The 23,242-nt window shown below is 42.5% G+C and overlaps 1 protein-coding gene across 4 annotated transcripts; it reads right to left on the bottom strand.

Moving 5' to 3' along the window:
* Positions 1–3,669: 3,669 nt before the first annotated feature.
* Positions 3,670–13,376, bottom strand: LOC111839912 (uncharacterized). 4 transcript variants are annotated; one of them, XM_072701408.1, is made up of 9 exons: positions 13,076–13,376; positions 12,690–12,823; positions 11,810–11,950; positions 11,377–11,532; positions 11,238–11,285; positions 5,733–5,802; positions 5,387–5,517; positions 4,718–4,922; positions 3,670–3,890 (listed from the first exon to the last, which is right to left on the bottom strand). In XM_072701408.1, the coding sequence occupies exons 1-9, from the start codon at positions 13,146–13,148 to the stop codon at positions 3,793–3,795; spliced, it is 1,056 nt and encodes a 351-aa protein (XP_072557509.1). In that variant the 5' UTR covers positions 13,149–13,376; the 3' UTR covers positions 3,670–3,792. The 4 variants fall into 4 exon arrangements, with proteins under 4 accessions (XP_072557509.1, XP_072557511.1, XP_072557510.1 ...); XM_072701410.1 differs by having other exon boundaries at positions 11,238–11,291; positions 12,690–12,773; XM_072701409.1 differs by having other exon boundaries at positions 11,238–11,291; positions 12,945–13,374.
* Between the last annotated feature and the right edge of the window lie 9,866 nt (positions 13,377–23,242).

The following is a 23,242-nucleotide window of genomic DNA, read 5'->3' as shown; positions in this document are numbered from 1 at the left end:
GCAGACTCTGTTTTCTCTGGTTATCAAAATCAAACACAACTGAAGAATGTCAGCAACAAGGGAACATTTACTCAGGAAGCAGAAGCCAGGAAACATACTATTATGATGAGGAATTAAACATTACGGCAGCTCAGTGGCCAGTACTGTTTCCTTCCTCTCCTCTACAGTATATATCTGCATGATCTCCCTGTGTTGTATGGGATTTATACAGCTTTCCTGCGGCAGACTAAAGACATGCAGTTAGTATTAGTATTGCTTATCTTTTTTCCATCTATTGTATATGTACAGTAGATTATCCATTTTTACTATCTATCTATCTATCTATCTATCTATCTAATTTATATAAATATAGAAAATATGTTACAGACTGGATTTGAATTCAGTTTGACTGCAGTATGATTGCATTGGCCCAGAAGGTATTTATAATAGTCTTGTACTGCCCCCTTATGGCTGCACTGGTATTATTTAAAATCAAGTTAATGAATATGTAACTGAAACAATGAACTGAAACAAGGTTTAGATCATTTTTTAGATGTATTATTATTATTATATTTATTGTTATCATTATTATAATTATTAATATTTAGATAATTTGATTGTCTTGTTTCTTTTTCCAGAGGACAGTGGAGCAAACAGACAGTGTGTTGCCCTTACAAAAATATCCTGTGGTAATCATATGGTATTCCTGTGATATTTAAGAAATACTGTCACGATCTCGGGGTAAGAAAGACAGAGATCCAGAAGTGCGGGGAAAGGTAGGCTTTACTGGAGTTTGAATCAGGCAAGCAATCGAGACCCGTGGTATACGGGCAAGCGGTGACAGCTCCGCAGTCCGATCGCTGGTTATGAGGGCGGCGAGCGGAGACGGAGCTTTCCCTAGGTGGAACCGAGGCGAAGGTACAGAAGGGGCGCGCAGAAGTCGAAGTCTTGATCCTAGAGCGAAGGTCGATGCCAGGGGAATCCGTCCGAAACAGTGACACCAAAACAGGGAACACGAGGGAAGGAGGACACAGGACGCCGGGCTCAGCGGGGCAGGCAGGTTAGGATCGGGAACTGGACTGAGGAAGGAATGGGAGAAGGTTAGGATCACGGAAGGAGAGAACAGGCAAGGCGAGGGTAAGCGGGGAGACTGAAGACAGAGAGAATGCTCGGTATGGCGTCTATACATCTGCTCAATACTTCGCACTGATGGTTTGGGGTGATTGGTTTATATAGGTGGTAACCCGACAGATAACGAGCTGTTCCTGCTCGGCCCCGCCCCTGTAGGCAGGGGCGTAGCACGAAATTCTGGGCCCTATGCACAAACAGTGCCCATGCCCACCCCCCCCCCCAAAAAAAACAGCCTAATCACACGACTTCACTGGAATTTGGTTTTATTTGTAGGATGATTAAAAGCTATAACAGGAAATGTCACCAAAGGTAGCCTAACATCATAGGCCTGCATGAGAATTGAACACTTTTGCATTTGGCTATAGAGAACAGCTTTTTATCAAGTAGCCTATTTTTTATTATTACATAAAAGAAAATGCCATTTCAGATTTCCACATTGACAAACTACTTTATTTATAATGAAAGATAAATGACTAGTGAGTCCAGTTTTGTTTTTCATTAAAAAAGGGCAAAAAGAAAACACTGAAAAATGGCAATGGGCAAAAAGCTAAACACAAACTTATATCCCAGTTAGTGCTCACTGGGATACGCGGAAGTGCGGCTGTTTAGAATGTGAATAGCGATCTTCACGCGAAGGCGGTACTACACGCCCCCCATGCAGGGAAAACAAAGAAAGGTGACATGGTTTACTTTTTGCCGATTTAATCTAATTTTAAAAACTTTAAATACCTTCGACAATGGAATTTTGAAAAGAAGACAGATTACAGATTTAGCCAGCGTTTTTTCCATGATTCTACACAAACATTTCAGCGAGATATAAACTGAAATAGACGAGAAAGATACGCGGCGTCGCCGACGATGCCGTGTAACCCAGGGGGTTAAGCAAACAAAAAAAAATACACTTATCTACAGTACATCATGTTAAGCTATGTGTAATTTCGCGGTGGTATTTAAGTTTTTAATAATCACAGTTCATTTAATGTAGGTTATTTGCTTTCACATTTGGGCTCACGTTTCTTGGGAAAAAAAGTTTCTAAGCAGTTGCTTTCCCTCATTTATTTTTTTGTTTCTTTCTTGCCTCTCTTTTCTTTTTTGAAAACCGGATTTAGCTTTCTTTAGCATCATCTTCCAACACGGATTTAGCTGTTTCATCAGAATGACCGCTAAATTAAATGCGCCTAGTTAAAAAGCCCGGTGAAGACTATACCATTGCAAGGGGTGAGGGTGCTTGTCCTCAGGCACTGTAAGCTAGGACACAATTCAATCCGTCAACCGATTTATTTTCCCACAAAAATTAAATTTACATTAGATAGCAACATTTATTGTGATCTTTGAATAATATTAATATTTAAAGGAAAATAAAATTCCAGATTCCTTAGGGGCCCTCCCCCCACATGGGGCCCTGGTAACTCAGTCCCCTTTTTCCCCCACTACGACGCCCCTGCCTGTAGGCGTGACAAATACCATATAAATACTTCCTTGATGCCATGGAAATTCTACAGCATGTCTTGTGGTGCACGCTTGTGGTAATACCACAATTGTGTAGTTTGGAAAACTTCATGTGCAGTACTCTTGTGGTAGGCTTGCTCAGACCAGCTCAGGTCTGCTCACACCTTAACAAGGGTGGAGGTGATCTCCCATTCCCTAACAGGAGGTAAAAGTAATGTAGATGGAGGATGTCTCCCACCAAGAACTCAAGCCAATGAGGATGAGACAGCTCATTGTTAAGTCTGTGGCAACTTAACAATGAAGTGTTAGAAGTGTGATGTCAATAAGCCTAATGTACAATTGTTATTAACTGTTTTTCCAGGAACAGTTAGGCAGCCATATCCCAGAGTAGACACATACACTCTCAAATGAGCAAAGGTTGCAGGGAAGGATGCAATGCATTCTAATAAAAAAATCTATATATAAATTATATTAGGGCTGCAACAACTAATCGATTTAATCGATTAAAATCGATTATTAAAATAGTTGCCAACTAATTTAATAATCGATTAGTTGGGTCTACGTTATTATACACATAAGTACAGTGGCAACCTCCTAATTTGGGAGCAGTAAGCTAACCAAAGCCGCGGTGGCAGTAAACCCTAGTGAAAAAAAAATATGCTAAGTATACTTGCAGCCAGACTAATTGTCAGTATACTTCAAGTGTGTTACTGATTAGTTAACTTGAAGTGTGCTATTTTGGAACAACTAATTTTGTGCTAAGTATATTTTAGTTGTAATTAAATTGTAGTAAAGCATAACTGTAAGTGTATTTAGTGTACTTTTATGTGCTAAATTGGAACAACTTCAAGTATACTTAGTACAATTTAAGTATATGCTGTGTAAGCTAATTGCATGCTTGATTAGTGATATTAAAGTATACTTTGTTTGTATTACAAGTATATTACAAATTAATTAAGGGTGTCTTCAAAATATACACACAACACACCATAAATATATTATTTTTGAGTAAAAATATGCAAATTTTTTCCCCAATGCTGAATGCACTCGTTGTCAGGGTCATTACAATAAATAACATGTAACTTCAATAACAGACAGATACACATAATGAACAACTCAAACAGTGTTTATTTAAACCTTACAGCATTGCAAAACAGTACAAAAAGCACAATTTTAAGAACGCTGAAAGAAAACAAACATAAAATTTAAACATTTTGGAACAACACACAAACTTCAATTTCTCTTGCTGAATTGCTCATTGTTACACTTGCGCCTGATGGCCGCTCGCACATCAGATGCACTTGTGTGTGGAAACTGTGCAAGAACAGCATCTGTTAACAAAGTAAAAATAAGGTCAGAGGGCATACAACAACTTCCTTCCACTACATCAGACTGTATTAAACCCAAACTACTTAATAAAAGTACATCATGGTTAGCAGTGAGGAAATGTATCACTATGTCATCTCCATATTGCAAAGCACTATACAAATTAATTTGAATATTTTATTTTATGAATAGTCAAAAAAAAAGAGGTTAGATATTGGGGAAACAGTCCCCGATGTAAAAAAATAATAACAGAAAATACATCTGCAAGAAGTACAAAAGGTGACATTTATAGATGGATGTCTTTGGATACACCAAAATACTGGCTGACATAACTACCAGTCTCCAGAAGTACTTACAATTCATACTGTTACATATTTGTAATACAGTCACATCAATACTGTTAGTTTACAATTATACCTACAGTATGTACTTGTTCCTTAAGTAATACATTACTGAGAAGCAAAATATTTATATGTATTTAATTTCTTATATTTAATATTGAGTACTTACTTTTGTTGTATACTGTATTTAAAGGCTATTAGGGCTGGTTTAAAATACTGACTTTTCAATTGTAACCCGATTCTTATTTTGATGAACTGATGTCATTTCTTAAATCCCGATAATAAATTTTTCAGTCTAGCTGTTTTCAATTGATGAATAAACAAATCTTTGTAGTGTCCCTCTTATTCAATAAATAGCAATAAGCTTTGTGCTTTTTTTCCCTTTTGTTAAGAAAAATCTCTCAAATTATTTCGATTTCATTACGAATTTCAAACTATAAATGCCACTTTGGTGTGAGAGATTGCTGTAGTGCCTTTGGAAAATTGCGGACCTGTTATGGCCTGCACTTTTTCAGCATCCAGCTGTTTTTTTGGGGGACCCCCTCTCCCAGATTTTCCTGTCAGGGTGGACTCTGCGAGCAGGTCCTTTGTGAACACCAGAACAGCCAGCTCCTGGGCAAAAATGGTCATACGAGATCTGTTCAGCCGTTGGAAGGCCCTCTTCGGAACACTCACTTCACTTCCAGCCAAGCAGTACTGTGTAAAGAGCGGGAGGGAGACAGAAAGAGAGAGCCTCAACTGACAAATTAATACATAGTTGGGAGATGTACCTATGAGGAGTAAATTTTGTTCCAGTATGAAAATAATGTGCTTAAATCAAGCTATTTTTTTTTTAAAAAGACTGCTAGTAGTCTGTTAGTTTCACGATGGAGTTGTATGGCAGCCGGTTAAAATTTGTGGTTACTCTTGTAACCTTACAGTGCTGAATTTCAATTTCAGTTTGTCCTGCATTTAACCTTGCCAGTTTAAACTTTCAATCAATTTTACGTTATTTAAAGTTAATTTAATGTGAAATGGACTCAATTCATTACTTACTTGCTGTTCTGACAGATGGATCACTTTAATATTGATCCATTTTACCATAAAGTTACATGGTAGAGATTCAGCATTCTAAACATCAATGAATTAACTATGGATGTTATCCCTTATTTGCAACATACCATTTCAATTTCATTGACCACAGTACTAGATGCAGATGACATTCCTGATGAGGGGGTCCCACCGGGTGAGGGAATCAAAGACCGGACACACTGCACACACTCCTTCATTAATTTAATCATTTCTGGGAGCTCTATGTGACAGTAAGGGGGGAAAAGTAAGTTAGCGTTGTTTGACTAATAAGAACATTTGTCTTGTGCATCTTTGACACTTGACAGATGGATAAAATGTAAAAGTTGGCCAGCATTACAGGAATATTGGTACTAATGTTCAGTGCAGGGCAGTCATGCCTATTGTGGGACTTTGTACTGTAATGTCAATCCCTCCAATGCCAACCTGAATACCTACCACGAAGGGATGTCATGATTTCTTCATCCATCTGGGACAGCATTTTCGGCCCAGTGTTAGCATCATTTATCTGCAAACAATGAAATACAAGCACATTTAAACTTTTTATTAAAGTCATTAATGTGTTTGTTATAATAATAAAAAATGTCAGGAAAGAAGCAGAAAAATAACAATTAATGATGCTGAAATTTAAATATTACTGTAAAACAGTTGCAGGCCTTTACACTAAGGACTTTTGCTACTGCCCTGCTCAGGCCAATGCTTCAAATTCTTACTTGGCCAGCCAAAAATTCACTGGTCCCACCAAAAATCAAAGTAATGACATAAATAAAAATAAATAGACATGCGTCATTAATTACTCACCCTCATGTCATTTCAAACCCCTAAGACTTTCGTTAATGTTCAGAATGGAAATGAAGATATTTTATTTTTATATCAGTGAACATAAACAGCTTGTTCTGCAAGTTCAAACATGCTGCAAAACACACATTGGTTACGCAGCATGTTTTTTTTTTTTTTCTTTTCCCCCTGTCGTGTCGGCAGTTTAGCAAGCAGGATGTTAGTCTGGGTGCCTTATTGTGCCAACACTTTTATTTTAACAAGTGGAGCTTCGGATTTAAGCTCCTCTTGTTACTTGAGGTATACTCTTTATTAATCAGTTATATGTCAATGCGCCAGCTGACAGGGGGGGTTAGTGGGAAAAAATCGAGAGAGAAAGTGAGAAAGGAGAGAAAGGGGTGAGAGACAGTAAAATAAATAAATGCATAATAAAAATAAAATAAGGAGGGGGGTCAGAGAGAGAGAGAGACAGGGAAAGAGAAATAATACATAACAAACAGTAGAACAAAAAGGAAAGAGTAATAAGAGGACAGCTTCTGCATCTTGCTGCTTCACACCGTATCATCACATCAGCTGCTGTATCTGAAAGATAAGATCCAGGGACACACACAAACAGTATACACACAAAGAAACCAGTGGTACCATTATGACATGGGAATGTGCTTGTGCCAGTATCTGCTTCTGGAATTAAATACGTTAATACCAACGAAAGAAAATAAATATATACAGTAGGCACAAGCAGACCACCAGGAACACCGTCCAAACATTGTCGTACCCGCATCCGCATCCGAGAGGAGGGAGTGGAAGCCACACACCAACCCCCACACACACTCTCACACACACACACACACACCCAGACAAGGGGAAAGAGGGATAAAATAGGGGAAGAGAGCCCCAGGCTCTCGTGTGTGTGCGTGTGCGTGCATGTCTATGTGTGTGTGCGTTCTAAGTGTATGTGTGTGCGTGTGCATATGTACATGCATGTGTGTGTGTACGCATATGTGTATGTGTGTATGTTTGTGTGTTGTGAGTGTATGTATGAGTGTGCAGGTTAACATGGAATGATTCCCAGTGTGTGTGCGAGGCCACAACAACGCCGCCCCGGGGCCCCCAGACGGCCGGGAGAGCCCCGACGGGTCACGGACCCAGCCGCCCCACAGTGGCCAGGTACCCGGGCCCCCGCCACCGGAAGGCTGCGCGCCCACCCAAGGAAGGCAGGGAAGGAGGCACCGGGCGCCCCCCACCGGCAAGCACGAGGCAGGAACCCCACGGCCACAGGCGGCAGCGCGCCGGCCCCCCCTGGGGGCCGGCCACGCAGGCACGGATAGAGCCCGGAGCCCGGAGCACCCGCACACCCCGTGGGGGCCCCGCCAGCCCCGGGGAGACCCGCCCCCCCCCAAGAACCCCCACCCGGGGGACCAGGGGGACGCCCCGAGAGCCACCAAGCACACCCGCCCCTGGCTACTCCGACCCCCCCTCCCCCAAGCCCAGATCCCAACCCTCCCTCCCCAGCCCCCGCACCCTCCCTCCCCCAAGTCCCCTCACTGCCGCCCCCACACCGCCCCATCGTCCACGTGCTCCCCGTACCAGGACAAACCTGCAGACACACAGATCCATGCATGCACTCATACACACACTCAGACACACACTCCCAGTCACACCTGCTCGTCTTTGAAGTCCGGCAGCAGATGCCCTGGACTTGCCCAGTGGACGGCCCAGAGGATGTTCCCCACCCCCCCAGATCGCAGGCGAGCGGGCACCCCGCCGGAGACCACCCGCTGGCTCCCGCCGCCCCCGCCACACCCAGGACCCCTCACCCCGCCCGCCCCCCAACCGCCCCCCACCCACCTTGATCATTGATGGTGTACATGTGTGTGAGCTAAGGTGTCGTTGAGATATGGGGGAGCATATGGGGAAAAGACACCCACCGGCCCCCCCAAGCCCTAAGTGTCTAAAGTGGAGTTAAAATAGAGGGGAAGGGAGCTGTGCAGTCCAGCTGTGGGCTGCAGAAGCAGCCGACCCAGGACCTGCCCAGCTCCCCCCGCCCTCCAAGGCCCTATGTGGATGAGTGGTGTGACGTGGATGTATTGTCTAAAATGCAGTTAAGATAATGAGGGGGGGATGAGTGGCTAATCGCCCCCCCTTCCCTCTGTGTGGTGCGGTGTGATGTCTAGATGTGGCGTCTAATGTGTAAGATGGGGGGTGAATAGCTGATCACCCCCCATTACCTATGTGTGGTGTAGGTGGATGCGGGCCGGCAGGGGGGGCGCGCGGCGATAGTCCACAGTGCCGCAGGGCAGCGGGCGCCAGGCAAGGCACGCCCGGACGTGCGGCGCCAACACCCAGGGGGACACCCCCGCCCCCCGCCGCAGCGCCCCACCGCCCCAACCCAAGGAGGTGTCTGGGGCCTCATCTGCGCCGGCATCGCCGACGAGCCATTCATACCCAGATACCCACATTCACCAAACACTCGCACCCCACCACCCCCGCACCACCCCAACACAGACGTGCTCCCCCGTCCCAGGCCATACATGCAGACAAACAGAGCATGCATACTCACCGGATACACACATACGCACGCCCAACACGCACACCCTCACCAGATACACACACAGACACGCACGCCCACACGCACACACTCACCAGATACACACGCACAGACACGCACGCCCACACGCACACACACCAGATACACACATAGACACGCACGCCCACACGCACACACTCATCTCGAGGCCCAACAGCAGATGCCCTGGAATTGTCCAGTGGACGGCTCAAGAGGCTGTTCCCCCACCCCCCAGGTCGCAGGCTAGCGGCCCCCCGCCGAAGGCCGGCAGCCCCCCGCGGACGCTGCCGCCCCGCACCCGGGCCCGCCAGCCAACACCCGCCGCCCCCGCCATCCCCCAACTCCCCCGGTCCGCCCACCACCCCCCTTGGTCAGTGGGAATGGGTGTGTGTGTGGAGCTAGGGTGCAGTTAAAATGTGGAGGGGACACAAGTGGGGGATGGATACCCCAGCCAGAGCTGCGGTCCTCCCCCCCCAGCCCCCACAGGCCCTCAATGTCTAAAGTGGAGTTAAAATAGAGGGGAAGGGAGCCGCGCTGTCCAGCTGTGGGCTGCTTTGGCAGCCGACCCAGGACCTGCACAGCTCCCCCCACCCTCCAATGCCCTATGTGAAAGAGTGGTGTGACATGAATGTATGTCTAAAGTGCAATTAAAATAATACAGAGGGGGGTGAGTGGCTAGTCACCCCCCCCTTCCCTCTGTGTGATGCAGTGTGGTGTTGTGGGTGTGGTGTCTAAAGTGGAATTAAAAGAGATGGGGGGGTGACTAGCTGATCACCCCCCAGTACCTATATGGAGTGTGGTGTAGGTGGGTGTGGGCTGTAGGGGGCTGTGGGGGAATAGGTGGTAATGCAGCAGGGCAGCGGGCATCCAGCACGACGCACCCGGATGCGCGGCATGTTTAATCTTCAACGCAGCATGTTTAATCTTCAACGCAGCATGTTTAATCTTCCAGAAGATGCTTGTTCTTGCACCTCATTCAGGTTCGGTTGCGCTGCTGTTTATGTTTGCTATCAATGTTTATATGTGGGTAAAAGCTAGAATTAAATCTGTTCATAAAAAGCGATCAAGCCTCTTCAGAAAACATTAAGTAAACCACTCTATTCATATGGATTAGCTTGACAGTCTCTTATGAACTTTTTGATGTGTCAAATTGTCAATTGCGTAGCTGTCAATGGAGGGACAGAAAGCTTTCACATTTCAACAAAAATATCTTAATTTAAGTTCCGAAGATGGAACTACATGAGGGTGAGGAATTAGTGACAGCAGTTTATATTTTTGGTGAACTAAACCTTAAATAGTGCAAGGTTTCTAAGATGAATTACAATGATAAAAAAAGATAGGGTTGTGCAAGTAATTGAATTAGTTTTGAATTCGCCTGCAAGCAATCATGAAAAATTACAGATGAAATTAAAGAATTAGTTGTGCTGCAATCATTCAAATAATGTAACAAAAGTGAAAAGAGCACATTAAACTGTGGACAGAATCCGTGCATTCAGTCTTAAAATGACAGCCATTCGCTGCAGTCTGCATTTTCTACAAAACAAAGGAAACATTTCAGTTGGACATAAATATTAAAAGGTAAGATCGTGTTTAAATCAGGATATTATTATTTTTACATTTACACACCTGTGCATGACACATAGAATAATAATAATAAACATAAAAATTCATTACGTTTACATTAAGCTTTCATTGACAACCAAAGCGCTTTACATATGAAAGGGAGGAATTTCCAGAACCAACACCAATGTGCAGCATCCATCAGGATGATGCAACGGCAGCCATATTATGCCAGAACGGCCACCACACACCAGCTTATTGGTGGAGAGAAGATGGAGTGATGAAGACAATCAGTATATATGGGGATGATTAGGAGGCCATGATGATGAACAGAGGCCAATGGGCTAATTTGGGCAGAATGAGTAAAGAAAACATACTTGGGGTGCAGAGATGTTCTTCTTAGGAAAAGAACTGACAAATTTGACTGACATTTAAAAATTTCATCTGACAGTTATCTTTTCAGCTGCAATACATTATATATATTTAGTCCAGTACTGACAAATATGTGTCTCCCCTGTGTCATGATACGTATTGTGACTTTGTTGCCGATACACAGCCCCATTGTTTCCTTAAGGCATAATTGATTGTGTGGATTACTTGCCAAGACAAGCATTTCAACATAAATTTGTGTGTATTTGTCCATTCAAGCAAAAGAAGATGTGTGAAAGAGAACTCAATTTGGCATTTGCGAGCTTGCTGAGACCTAGCTTTATGTACATGCCTCAGATATGTGCGCAAAGAACACATCTCACACATTGGAACTACCTAATTGAGTTCTCTTTTGTATCCTCTTGCACTTGAATGTTTAAACACACAAAAGAGCAGTAACTTTGTAAAATTAATTCAATAAGAAGAATTTTCACTTCAGTTATAATAAGACAGTTGTGTCATTATTCAGCACAATTCTTTTCAAGTTTTGCTCATCCAATAGTGTTACAGCAGTCAAATCAACAATATTGCTAAATTGTCCCTGCCAAGGGAGCACAAACCCCATCAGGTGACAGAAATGGATAAAAAACCTTTGGAGAAAGTCAACTTGCCTTTCTCTTGGTTGAGGTTAGACCACACTCTTCATCTGAGTCATTGGCCTGAAACTTAGAAAAAATGATAAGAGATTTGTGAAAATCAAGAGAGACACAATTTGTGTACAGGAGAGTACATAGATAACAGATAACTTACCATTTCAGGACTCCCTATGTTTGTAGCATCATCAGAACTGGTGTGATGATCTGGATGGAGTGGGCTTGCTATGTTTGTGGCCTCATCAGAACTGATGTGATGATTGGAAGTGAATGCCAGGGGTCTGCCAGCCTTCTTAGTTTTTGCTTGCTTTACCTGGACAAAAAATGTTAATAAAGGAAAAAATAAAGAAAAACACCAAACAAAAATAAAACAGGATGCTAGGTTCACAAGTGGTGGGTGGGGAGAGACTCCTGATATGATTTTAAAGCACGTTAGGTGTAAATTAGTACATATTAAAGTGCTATGCTATATAAATGCTTCATTTATTCTGATTGAATTAAGTACAGTTCATTTTTTTTGTCAGGTCCTGTTTATAAATCATTCAAACTATAAAAATGTACCAAATCCTCAATAAGACAGTATGCATTACATTTTGAAGACATTGTGGAACTTCATCCTCAGAGCTGGTTTGTTGATCTTGTGTGTCTAGGGCCCTGCTCTGAGAAAGGGAATTCTTCAGTTTTTGTAATATCTGGTCTTTGGCTATCTCTCTGATCTTGGTTTGCTTTGCCTGAAAAAAAAAATGTAGGAGGGTAATAAATTTAAAAAAATGTTAACATCTTCACAATGTCACATTCATGCTGATATACTGAAATTTGATGCAGGTTTTTTTCTGATTAGAAAATATTTTGGCAGCAGGAACAATGAATATTTGTCTGGCCAAAGCTTTATTTGATCATTTATTGTAATATCTGAGATTACTGCTTTGCTGGAGATGGCAGCATGACACACTTTATTTATAAGCTTAATGTGATTAGAACAGTGTGAATAAAAATGCTGCATGTATTTCATGAAACTCATAACTTCTTGTTCTTTGGCTTTTTATGAAATGGCCTTCCAATTAAAAAATACTGTATTTTTTGTATACTGTAATTTTTTCCCATTACTTGTAAAAGTCTTACTTGTGGACCTTATGCATGAGAGAGGTCTCTATAGCTTCGACTATGAATGAAACATCTTATTTGAGTACAAATAGAGAAAAACAAAGTGACGTTACTACTCTTCATGAAAGACGTTTAAAAACGCACATGAGAATCCATATGTTTTTTTTCCCAAATGAGCACAATTGTGGACTACTTGAGGTACAGAGTTTAGTTAGGGACTTGCGAAGGATGCGTAGATAGGCTCATATTTAATATTACATGCATGGAATCAATTTTCATTTAGCATATCTTCTGGCAAATTAAGAAATTACTCTCACTATGAGAGCAAACTGTCAATATTACATAAAGACCTATGTATCCACTCACCAGCCTGGCTTTTTTAGCCTCCACCTCGTTGGTGTCCAACATTTTCTTTTTGACGTGAACACCCTTGCTTTCATTCCATATGTCCTTTCCCAAAAGAAACAGGTTTTTCTTTATGACGAGGTCTTTGAACGAATCTGATAACAAGTGTACAAAAAGTTTAGCACAAAAAATTTTTACACATGCTACCAAAAAAGCGACACAATAGCGCAATGAAACACTTAAAAGTGTATAACAGAAATAAAAAACAGACAGAACTCCAAAAAGCAGGACTTTTGCAGGCACCGTCTTCTCTGGTTCTTTACGTGTAGGCCACTTTATTTCTAGCCAATTATCGTCTCCGTCAAGGTCAGGTTTCGACGTAACTTGACTAAGCTGGTCTATATTACCTAGAAGGATTGATGTACTCTCCACTTTTAATGACTTATCAAATAAGTAATAAACTGCAAATTGGAACGGCATCGCGTCTTCGTAACGTCTCCTGCTGCTGACCTTCGCGTAGCGCGGGAGCAACGAGCGACGTGAATACCATCTGCTGCTCTGATTGGCTGAATGCACTAAGACACTTGATTGGTCACATACCTTTGGCGCCGATTTTCTGAAAATCAAAGCTGCAGAATCCAGAAGACTAGAGAATAACCTGAAATCATCATGGCATCAAAACGACAGTACAAGACATTTTTGAATTCCGACGGGACTCAACCAGATACACCCAGAACTTCAAAATACAGAAAACTTCAACAGAAACAGGTAAACAAAATTTTTTTTTTTCTATTGCAGTATCGTCCTGAGACCCAGAAAAGTTTATCATTATTTTTTTTTTAATGTAGTACTTTTTTCCATATCATTACATTGTTTACAACATAAAAAACAAATGTAAAAGAGACCACTTTTGGGGAAAAAAATTATTCATGTTGTGTTTACTGAACTGGACACCAGGAATTATTTTAGTTTTGATCACCTATCAGTTTGTAGGTTTCAATGTTTTTTTTTTTTGTATTATTATTTATTTTATTTGTTTTTTTTTTTTTTTAGAATACTTTGTATAAAACTGATTATTATTAATGCTATGAAAGACATAACGGAATGACTTGATATACTATTTTAATGTATGCAATATGGGGCAAAATGGTATAAATGGGCAGACCCATTTAATAAAATGTATCTAATTTGCATATTATTGTGTTCTTGGGGCAACATGTAATTAAACAGTAAGTTTAATATTGGGAGTAATAATTTCCAACATTTTCAAAATAATATGCAATATTTCATAGGAATATTGATATATAATTACTTTCCCTATTCACTTGTTGTGTCCTCCCAAACTGCTGGGTTAACATGATTTACATCCTGCATAAACTGCTAAGACTAGTCTTATTAGTTAGTCATCACATTTTTTTCTATGTTCATAATTGTTTTAAGTCAGTTACATAAAACCAGAGATTAGTCTAATTTGATGATATAAGGTTACACTGATTGCCCAACCGCTAATTGGTCATACTATCACTTAAGACACTGTCTTAACATAATGGCTAAATTTGTTTATGCAATTGGCCCCTGGTGTCCTCTACAGTGGCCCTGTTTTGTAACAGAAAGTCATATTTGGATTAAATGCTCCACAACATTTTCTGAGATGTTGATTTATGACAAACAGTTTGAAAATGAGTCCGATTTAAATGATAATTAAAAAATATTGTTATATTTCTACAAGAGTGCTTCATTTAATCATTAAATTAATTCAGTCATTTTTAAAGACCAAGGAAAAGTTTTTGTCATGCTTAAACTTTCAAACATTTGCTATCTTTGAAAGTACCCAAATGTGCTCTTTACAGGACATCCTCTTGTCCTGTAAAACTGTTGCATGTGTGGTGTCAGAGAAATGCAGTAAAATATAATGTCTACTACAGTGGACAAAAGTGTATTCCTGGGTCCCAGGAGGATATTGTTATTTAATATTTTTGGTGTAATATTTTACTTTTGTGTACAAAAATACACTTTTGCTTAGACAGAAGATGAATGGATTTAAAATGTTTACTGTAGATCACTGTACTTCAACAATGTTAAACAGGAGACATCACAAGTACTGAACTATTAGATAGCGGTTACTTTAAGTTACTTACTTTGTTTGTTCTGTATCCACAGACGAAATTGTTATACAAGAGATATCTTTATACATCTCCAATTTCCCAGACAACTGCTTACAGAAGAAAAATTTACAAAAAGGTATGTAAATGTGAAAAACAATATTATGTATAAAAAATAAATCATGATAACCAAAATGTTCAACAAGACATTTGTGTTTGGATGGGCCTCACACAGCTTCTATGCCCCAGACTGTGTTGGTGGACTGTTTATTGATATTTTGATTTCATTACATTTAGACTGTATTGAAATACTGCTGTTTTGTTTTGAATTCGCTTTGTGAAGCTGCACTTACCTTTGGTGTACATTTGTTTCAGATTCATCTTCCAAATCCTACTGAAGAGAACAGTGAACTTGAAAGCAACAAAGAAAGTGAACAAGAGGAGAGACAGAAAGATGATGTAAATGCAAATGAGGAAGGAGAGGAAGACGATGGAAATATAATTAAGGAAGGAGAAGAAGATGATGAAAATGGACAAGAGGACAGAGAGGAAGATGATGGAAGTGGAAATAAGGAAGGTGAGGAAGATGACGGAGATGGACAAGATGACAGAGAGGAAGATGATGGAAGTGGACAAGAGGACAGAGAGGAAGATGATGGAAGTGGACATGAGGAAGGAGAGGAAGATGATGGAAGTGGACATGAGGAAGGAGAGGAAGATGATGGAAGTGGACATGAGGAAGGAGAGGAAGATGATGGAAGTGGACAAGAGGAAGTTGAGGAAGAAGGGGGAAATGAGCAAGAGGACAGAGACATAGAAGATGGAAGTGAACAAGAGGACAGAGAAGAAGAAAATGGAAGTAGACAAGGAGAGATACCCAGAAAAGAGAGGAGCCAAGGAAATGAAGATTCAAACCAAAGGAAGGTACGTAGAGAACAATCTTGTTAATTTATGTTGACTCTTTAAGCCACCTGTCTTAAAAGGACAACACTGTTAGTAATATTTCTGCTTGTGTTTTATATTGTTTTGTAGTAGTTAATGTGATCAGCCTTGTCTTTTTACACAGAAACAACATGAAGATGATCCTGTATACCCTGGTGCTCCTCTCACAAAGGGACAGAGTCTGCTGTTACTCATGTCGTATGTACTGCGCCACAATTTGACAGAAGTAGCTCTTCAGGATCTTCTAACTATGTTCAATGAACATTTCCCTGGCTTGGTGCCAGCAACTTCATATCTTTTCCATAAAGCATATGGACAATTTGGCCAGTATGTGCCACATTTTTATTGTATCAACTGTGACAGCTACTTGGGAGCTACTGAGACAGCACCACAAAACTGTACGTCTTGTAAAGCTGAATTTGACACAGAGAAAAACCTAAGGGCTGGATCTTACTTTCTTGCACTTAGTCTATCAGCCCAAATAATTGATATTTTGGAAAAAACGGAGATTTGTTTGAATAAAAGGGAATCAATTCCAGGCATTGTTTCTGATATTCAGTGTGGGGCAGAATATCAAAAGATCAAGCAGAGTGGACAAATGGGGCCTGATGACATATCAATCATATGGAATTGTGATGGAATTCCAGTTTTTAAAAGTAATAATGTTCAGATATGGCCAATCCAGTGTCAAATCATTGAGCTGTCACCAAAAGATCGTGAAAGGAACATATGCGTACCATGCTTATGGGTTGGTAATAGCAAGCCAAATATGATAACATTTTTAACTGCTTTTGTGTCACAGCTCAAGGAACTAGAACACATTGGAATCCAATGGAGGGACTCTGAAAATGTAGAGCATACAAGCAAGGTTCATTCACTCCTCTGCTCTTCTGATTCAATTGCCCGGCCCCTCCTGAGAAACACCAAGCAGTTTAATGGAAAATATGGGTGTGACTTTTGCCTCCACTACGGTGGTGGCCCATATACTTGGGAAACACCAGAACCACCTTTAAGGACAGAGAAAGATCATTTCCGGCATGCTATGCTGGCAACACCTGCTCAACCAGTAATGGGTGTAAAAGGACCATCACCTTTGATGGAACTTGAGAGCTTTAACATGATCACAGGATTCGTCCCAGAGTACCAGCACAGTGTCTGCCTTGGTGTTACTAAACAGATAACATCACTGTGGCTGGACAGTAAGCACCATAAGGAAGACTGGTACTTGGGCTCAAACATCAGTGACATAGACCAGGGACTCATGTCCATTAACCCACCTTTGGAAGTCACAAGGTCCCCAAGATCAGTGAAAGAGAGAAAATTCTGGAAAGCTTCTGAATGGAGGTCATTTTTGTTGTTTTATGCTTTGCCTATTTTGAGAAGTATTTTGAAAAAGAAGTACTGGAATCATCTTTTTTTATTAGTTTTTTCAATGCACACTCTTCTTCATGATGCCATCAAAGCAAACCATGTGGATATGGCAGAACAAGCTCTTCGAAAGTTTGTGTGCAACTTTGAGAAACTTTATAGTGCTAGTAATGTTTCTTTCAATGTGCATTTGTTGGTGCACTTAGCAGCAAGTGTGCGCAACTGGGGACCACTGTGGGCAACATCCACATTTCCATTTGAATCGTTTAATGGAACATTGCTTAAGTTTTGCAACGGAACAACACATGTGCTTGATCAGGTAGTTAAGAGATTCCTTAGGTGGAGGGCTCTCTCAGCAAAAGCAGGCACTACAATGGGAAATGCAAATGAAAACATACAAAAATTATTTGACAAACTCCAATGTAGATCTGGCTTAACACAGAAGTCAAAGAAGTTTCAAGACAATGTCAGAGGTTTTGGTTGCCCGAAGAAAAGTACCACATCTGTGCTGCAGAGGATGGCTATTGAAGACTTTACTGGTGACACAGTTAATTCGGGTTTATTTTATGACCGTTTCACTTGTAGCAGTGTGCTTTATCATTCCTGCAATAACATGACTCTGAAAAAGAGAAACAATTCAGTTGTACAGTTAAGTGACGGAACATTCTGTGAAATTATGACCCTGGTGGATTTAACGCGTGAGGATGGGGCATCATCTGCATCCACCAGCAACAGATTCTGTGTTTTAGTTAAAGAGCTTGCCAAGAGTGGAGGAAAGTTGTATAGAGATGTTCAGCTGAATATATCCTCAACATTTATATATGAAGTGTCTCACACCAATAATGTGTTTGCTGTCGCTCCTCAATCACTCAAACGTAAATGTGTAATGATTAGGTCTAAGGACAAACTGTATGTCATTCCACTTCCAAACAACATTGAAAGAGACTAAAAAAGACTAGAAAGAGACCAAAAGAGACTACAAACTGACTCCTGGGGAACTACTTCTGCAGCTTTACAGATATCAGTGCCAATTGTTGTTTTTCAGATTTATTTCCTAAAATCAATAATGATATGTTGAACACTGATTATGATATAATCTGTTAAGACAGAGTTTGAGTGAAATTCAATTTTTTGGCCATGCAATAGTGTTTACTTGGCTGTACTTGTGACATCACAAACTAGTAGCTGAACTTCCTGTCCAGTAGAACAATTTTTCTTGTGTTCGTATGGTGTGCTGTTGGTATAAAATTATAAATGCATTGATATACATGGACCTCTCTGTGACATTGTATAAATTTATTAAAATACTTAAATCACAATTACAAGAGTAGCCTTTTGTATGCATACACTTCATTTAATAATGTTTTAAATGGGCTTTAAATGCATGTATCATATGTTTTATTACTTTCCGTTGCAAGCATGAAGAAGTACACTTAAAAATTACTCCAAAATTTAACTTAAAGCATACTAACAAGTTCTTTAATAATGTACTTTAAAAGTATACTTCAAATCATAATATTGTCTCTAGATGCAGAAAAAGCATTCGATAGAGTTAGTTGGAGTTTTTTATTTGCAACATTACACAAATTTGGTTTTGGAACCTCTTTCATAAACTGGTTAAAAATATTATATAGTTCCCCAACAGCATGTGTTAGGACAAATGACCAAACATCCTCTAGCTTCTGTCTCAAGAGGGGCACCAGGCAGGGATGCCCTCTCTCCCCCTCACTGTTTGCAATTTTTATTGAACCACTAGCAGCAGCAATTAGACAGGCTATAGTGATTAAAGGCATCAAATGCAAGAATGTGGAACATAAGGTCAGTCTTTATGTGGATGATGTGTTACTTTTTCTCCAGCATTCACAAACCACTCTCTCTGAGGTAATTACATTAATAAACTCTTTCTCAAGAGTCTCAGATTATTCAATAAACTGGTTAAAATCTACAGTTCTTCCAATTAACTGCTCCTTTCAGAACTCTTCCTCCACTCCACTGCAATCTGGGGATATTAAATATTTAGGTATTAATGTTTCACCTAGGCTGGCAGACTTAACTAAATTAAACCACATCCCACTTTTAAAGAAGGTAGAGGATGAGCTGGTTAGATGGAAGTCCCTGCCCATATCACTCATGGGAAGGGTTGCATCAATAAAAATGATGGTGTTACCAAGAATTAATTATTTATTTGCAATGATTCCAAGTAAACCATCACCTGACTGGTTTAGATCTCTGGACTCCGCCATCTCTAAATTCCTTTGGAAAGATAAACCACCGCGTATTAGCCTAAAAACGCTGCAAAGGACCAAGGACAAAGGAGGACTAGATCTGCCTAACTTTCACCACTACTTCTTAGCCAACAGGCTTCAAAACATCTCAGGATGGCTAAAACATACCTTCTTAGATGAACCTTGGCTAGACGTAGAACAGGCTCTATGCAATAACATAGACATTTCGGATCTACCATTCATTAGCTCAAACATTAAACGACATGAATGCTTCAAAAGCATCAGTATCAGCTCTTCTCTGACAGCATGGTGGGAGTTTCTTAAAATGACTGAGTCTTCATTAATCCCATGCAAACGTACTCCCATCTGGAACAACCCTGACATACTACTAAACAATAATATCATAAATTTCCCGGATTGGAGTTGTAAAGGTATTAAATACTTGGAACATATATTTGAAGAAATAGACTTTATCCCCTTTGACTTATTAGTTAAAAGACATGGGATTAACAAGAATAGATTTTTAGAATATCAACAAGTTAAATCTATAGTAAAAAGGAAATTCAAGTCTACTCAAATCAAATTACAAATACCACCAAGGGTGGCAGAATTCCTTAATCTCAAAACCCCCAAATTACTGTCTAAAATATACAGGACACTTTCTAAAATGGATGATTCAATATCCCTTCCTATTGCAAAATGGGAGGCAGATTTATCAATCAGCTGGAACCACAACTTCTGGTCTAAGACATGCTTAAAAACCTTTGAACTGATTAGAAGTCCCAATTTACAATTAATACAATACAAAATCCTGCATAGAGTGCACTATACAGGGCATCGGATGTTCAGGATGGGTTTTACATCTTCTAACAACTGCTCACACTGTCAAGGGGATACACCTGACAATTACATCCATGCTCTTTGGTTCTGTCCACCTGTTCAGATGTTTTGGCGCAGGATTTGTGAGGACTTATCAAAGTGTCTGAAATGTACCATTCCAGCCTCTCCTTCAGTCTGCTTGTTGGGTGACTTAGATGGTGTCACTACCGAGATTAACACAACCCACATGGCTTTCACCGCTTTATGCATTGCTAAGAAGACTGTCCTCATGAACTGGAAAAATAAAAATAACCTTAATATCAACCAATATAGAGAGAGTTTGCTGGACCATATTAGTCTTGATACAGCTTCTGCCGCCACATTAGACCAATCTCTCTGGGCTCCTTTGATCAGCTCCATCACCTAGTGGCGGTGGGGGGTCGCAGGTTTGTCCCGCTTCGGTCTTTGTTGTTGGTGTGGGGGGGGGCCTATGGGCTTGGGGTGTCTGGGGGTTCCCTGGGGGGGGGGGGGGTTTCTGGGGGGGTTCGGCGCTGGGACTGCGGTCCTGGCCTGGATGGGGCTTTGGTGGCTCTTGGGTGGCGTCTTTCTGGTGGCTGCATGCAGCGCTGCTGGGGTAGCCTGTGCCGGCGGACGTAGGGTACCAGCCTGGCGGCCGTGCTGCTCCTGGGTGGGTCCGGGGCGGGCTTGGGGTTCTGGGGGCGCTCTGCCTCCGGGCTGGGGTTCCGGCTGGGCTGGGGGGGCTTGGGTCCTGGTGGGTGGGTCGCCGGGGTGTGGGCTGGCGCGTGCACTGGGGCCCGGCCCCGGCGCGGGGACCTTCGGCGCATTGGAGGGGCTGGGGGCCTCTTTAGCTGGTGGGGAGGTTGTTACCATCTGCCCGCAGGTGGTCCCTACCTTAGGGGTATCCACTCTGCGGGGGTGGGGGGGAATCCAATAGAGTAGGAGAATGGACCAAACCTGGGTGTCTGTTGTCTTATGTAGTCTGGGAGTTGACTGAATGGTGGGGTGGGTGTAGTTTTTCCCTCTGTGGTGGGGTCTGGTTGGCTGCCCCGGGCTCTGTGGTGCCCGGTGGTGCCGCTGCTCTGGGCCCCCGGACTGGATGGGCCTCGGCTCTCCCGCCCTGGGTGGATTTCGGGGAACGGGGGTGCTTATGGGGGTCAGCGGGGGGGCTGGCTCCAGAGGGGGGGTACTTTGCCCCCCCCGATCCTTTCCTCCCCATCCCTAAATGCTTCCCTCCTCCCGCTCCGTCACCCCAACACACATATAGGGCTTTGAGGTGCAGGTGCGTCGCTGGGATGCAGGGGATTCCTCCTCTGTCCTCCCGTGGCCACCTGTGTCTCAATCACACATCACAACTTAGACACTCTCATTACTTACTCTCTCATGACACATACATTTAGGGCCTTGGGGGTGGGCACAAGGAATGGCGTCCAGAGGGCGGTCTGTTCATTCAGCCTTACCTCTGGTGCCAGTGCCCACTTCTCAATTTTAAGTTGCATATAGACATTGAGGGTTCTGGGGAGGGGCCGAGCTGACACCAGCTGCTGATTGGCAGAGGGTGGTTAGCACCATACCCTTCCCCTGTTTTAAAGCACTTTAGAACAACACGCACCAACACCACATATGAGCGGGCGGAGGGAAGCATGGGGTCTTTTCACACCCCCGTTCTCTGTTCACCATCTGGGGCCGGGGGCTGGGAGGAGCTGGCCGTCCGGTCGGGGTCTGGGCTGGTGGGCTTCTCGGCTGCTGTGGGGTCCGGGGTGGTCTTCTTGTCCCCATGCCAGAGGAAAAAAGGGCTCCATCTCCGAGGTCTGGTGGCGGATTGCCCCTCTGGGGGCGGTGGTGCCTAGATCTCGGAGTATAGAGTATATATGGGGAGTGTGAGTGTGTGTACGGCGTTCATTTCTGTGTCTTCATGTTGGGCGAATGGGTGAATATTTGTTTATGTGTGCATGAGGGTGGGAACGTATGCTTGTGTATGTGTGTGCCTGTCTGTCTATACGTATGTGTCAGGTTGGGTCTTAGACTCCACCTGAAATAACATCTCAGGCTCTATTACCCCCCGCCACACTCCCTGCTGGTGGATGAGGCCCCCGGCCGCCGATGCGTTGGTGGTTCTCGATGTCTGGGGCTGGATGCTCTGGTGTGTGCTGGCTCACTCTCGGCGGTTGCCTGCCGGGGCCTGGCCCTTCCGGCTCTGTCGGGGCCCTGGCTGGGGGGTGGGGGGTCCCTTGGATCTCTGGGCCCGGGGTCCGGTCTGCCCTGGTGTGGCCGGCCGCCGGCGGGGCCTGCGTGCTCGTCGCCACGGCCCCCTGGGGCTCCTGTGATGTGGCTGCCGGATGGCCCCCCTCCGGAGCGCTCCTCTGCCCTTTTCTCGGTGGGGGCTGCAATTGTCCCTGCGTTGGTCCTCCTGGGGTTCCCGTGCCCTGGGGGGTCTCTGGATATCTTGGGCCCGGGTCTCCCCCGTGTCGACTTCATGTCCTGGGTGGGCGGGGCTGTGGCTCCCCACACACACTACTAGACAATTACTTGGAGAAACCTTAGGAACACCAGCGCGCTGACACACAGGTGTGCACACAGGTGCTCACGGACACGTGCTCACGGACACACACTGTCTTGATCGGCTGTTGTTTCTGGGCATGGGTTGTAAGGCTGGTTGTGTGTGCTGTTCAACAACATTTAACGTTTGATGGTCGTTGTGATTAGTACAGATGTTGTATGTTGTCTTTCTCTTTTCAACAGACATGGAAGCAGATTATCTGTTTTGTTTTTTTCTTGGTTTTTTTGTTTTTTTTTTGTTTTTCTTTTGTTTTTTTTTTTTCTGTTTTCTTTCCATTCCTCTCTCTCCCTCTCTCTCTCTTCCCTCCTTCTCCTTTGTCCCCCCCCTCCCTCTCCTTCTTTTGAGGAAGTAAATAAAAATATAAAATAAAATAAAAAATAAATAAATAAATAATAATTAAAAAATAAAAAAAAATAAAAAAAAAAAATAAAAAAAAATAGATACAGTCCCCCGCAGAGGGGGGGTGGAGGAGGGAATATAAAAAAAAAAAAAAAAAAAAAAAAAAGTATACTTTCAATGCATTGTTCCATTTCAGCACAC

Source organism: Paramormyrops kingsleyae, chromosome 17, assembly GCF_048594095.1.
Source record: "Paramormyrops kingsleyae isolate MSU_618 chromosome 17, PKINGS_0.4, whole genome shotgun sequence".
In the NCBI taxonomy this organism is placed as follows: domain Eukaryota; kingdom Metazoa; phylum Chordata; class Actinopteri; order Osteoglossiformes; family Mormyridae; genus Paramormyrops; species Paramormyrops kingsleyae.
This window is presented reverse-complemented; position numbering and strand designations above follow the sequence as displayed.

Coding starts and splice junctions, on each gene's coding strand:
- LOC111839912 (XM_072701407.1), bottom strand. CDS start 13,148: ATGCCGTTCCAATTTGCAGTTTATTACTTATTTGATAAGTCATTAAAA. Junction 5,803..11,237: donor TAACCTCAACCAAGAGAAAG/GCAAGTTGACTT, acceptor CATTGTTTGCAG/ATAAATGATGCTAACACTGG. Junction 4,923..5,386: donor TGGTCAATGAAATTGAAATG/GTATGTTGCAAA, acceptor CTCTTTACACAG/TACTGCTTGGCTGGAAGTGA.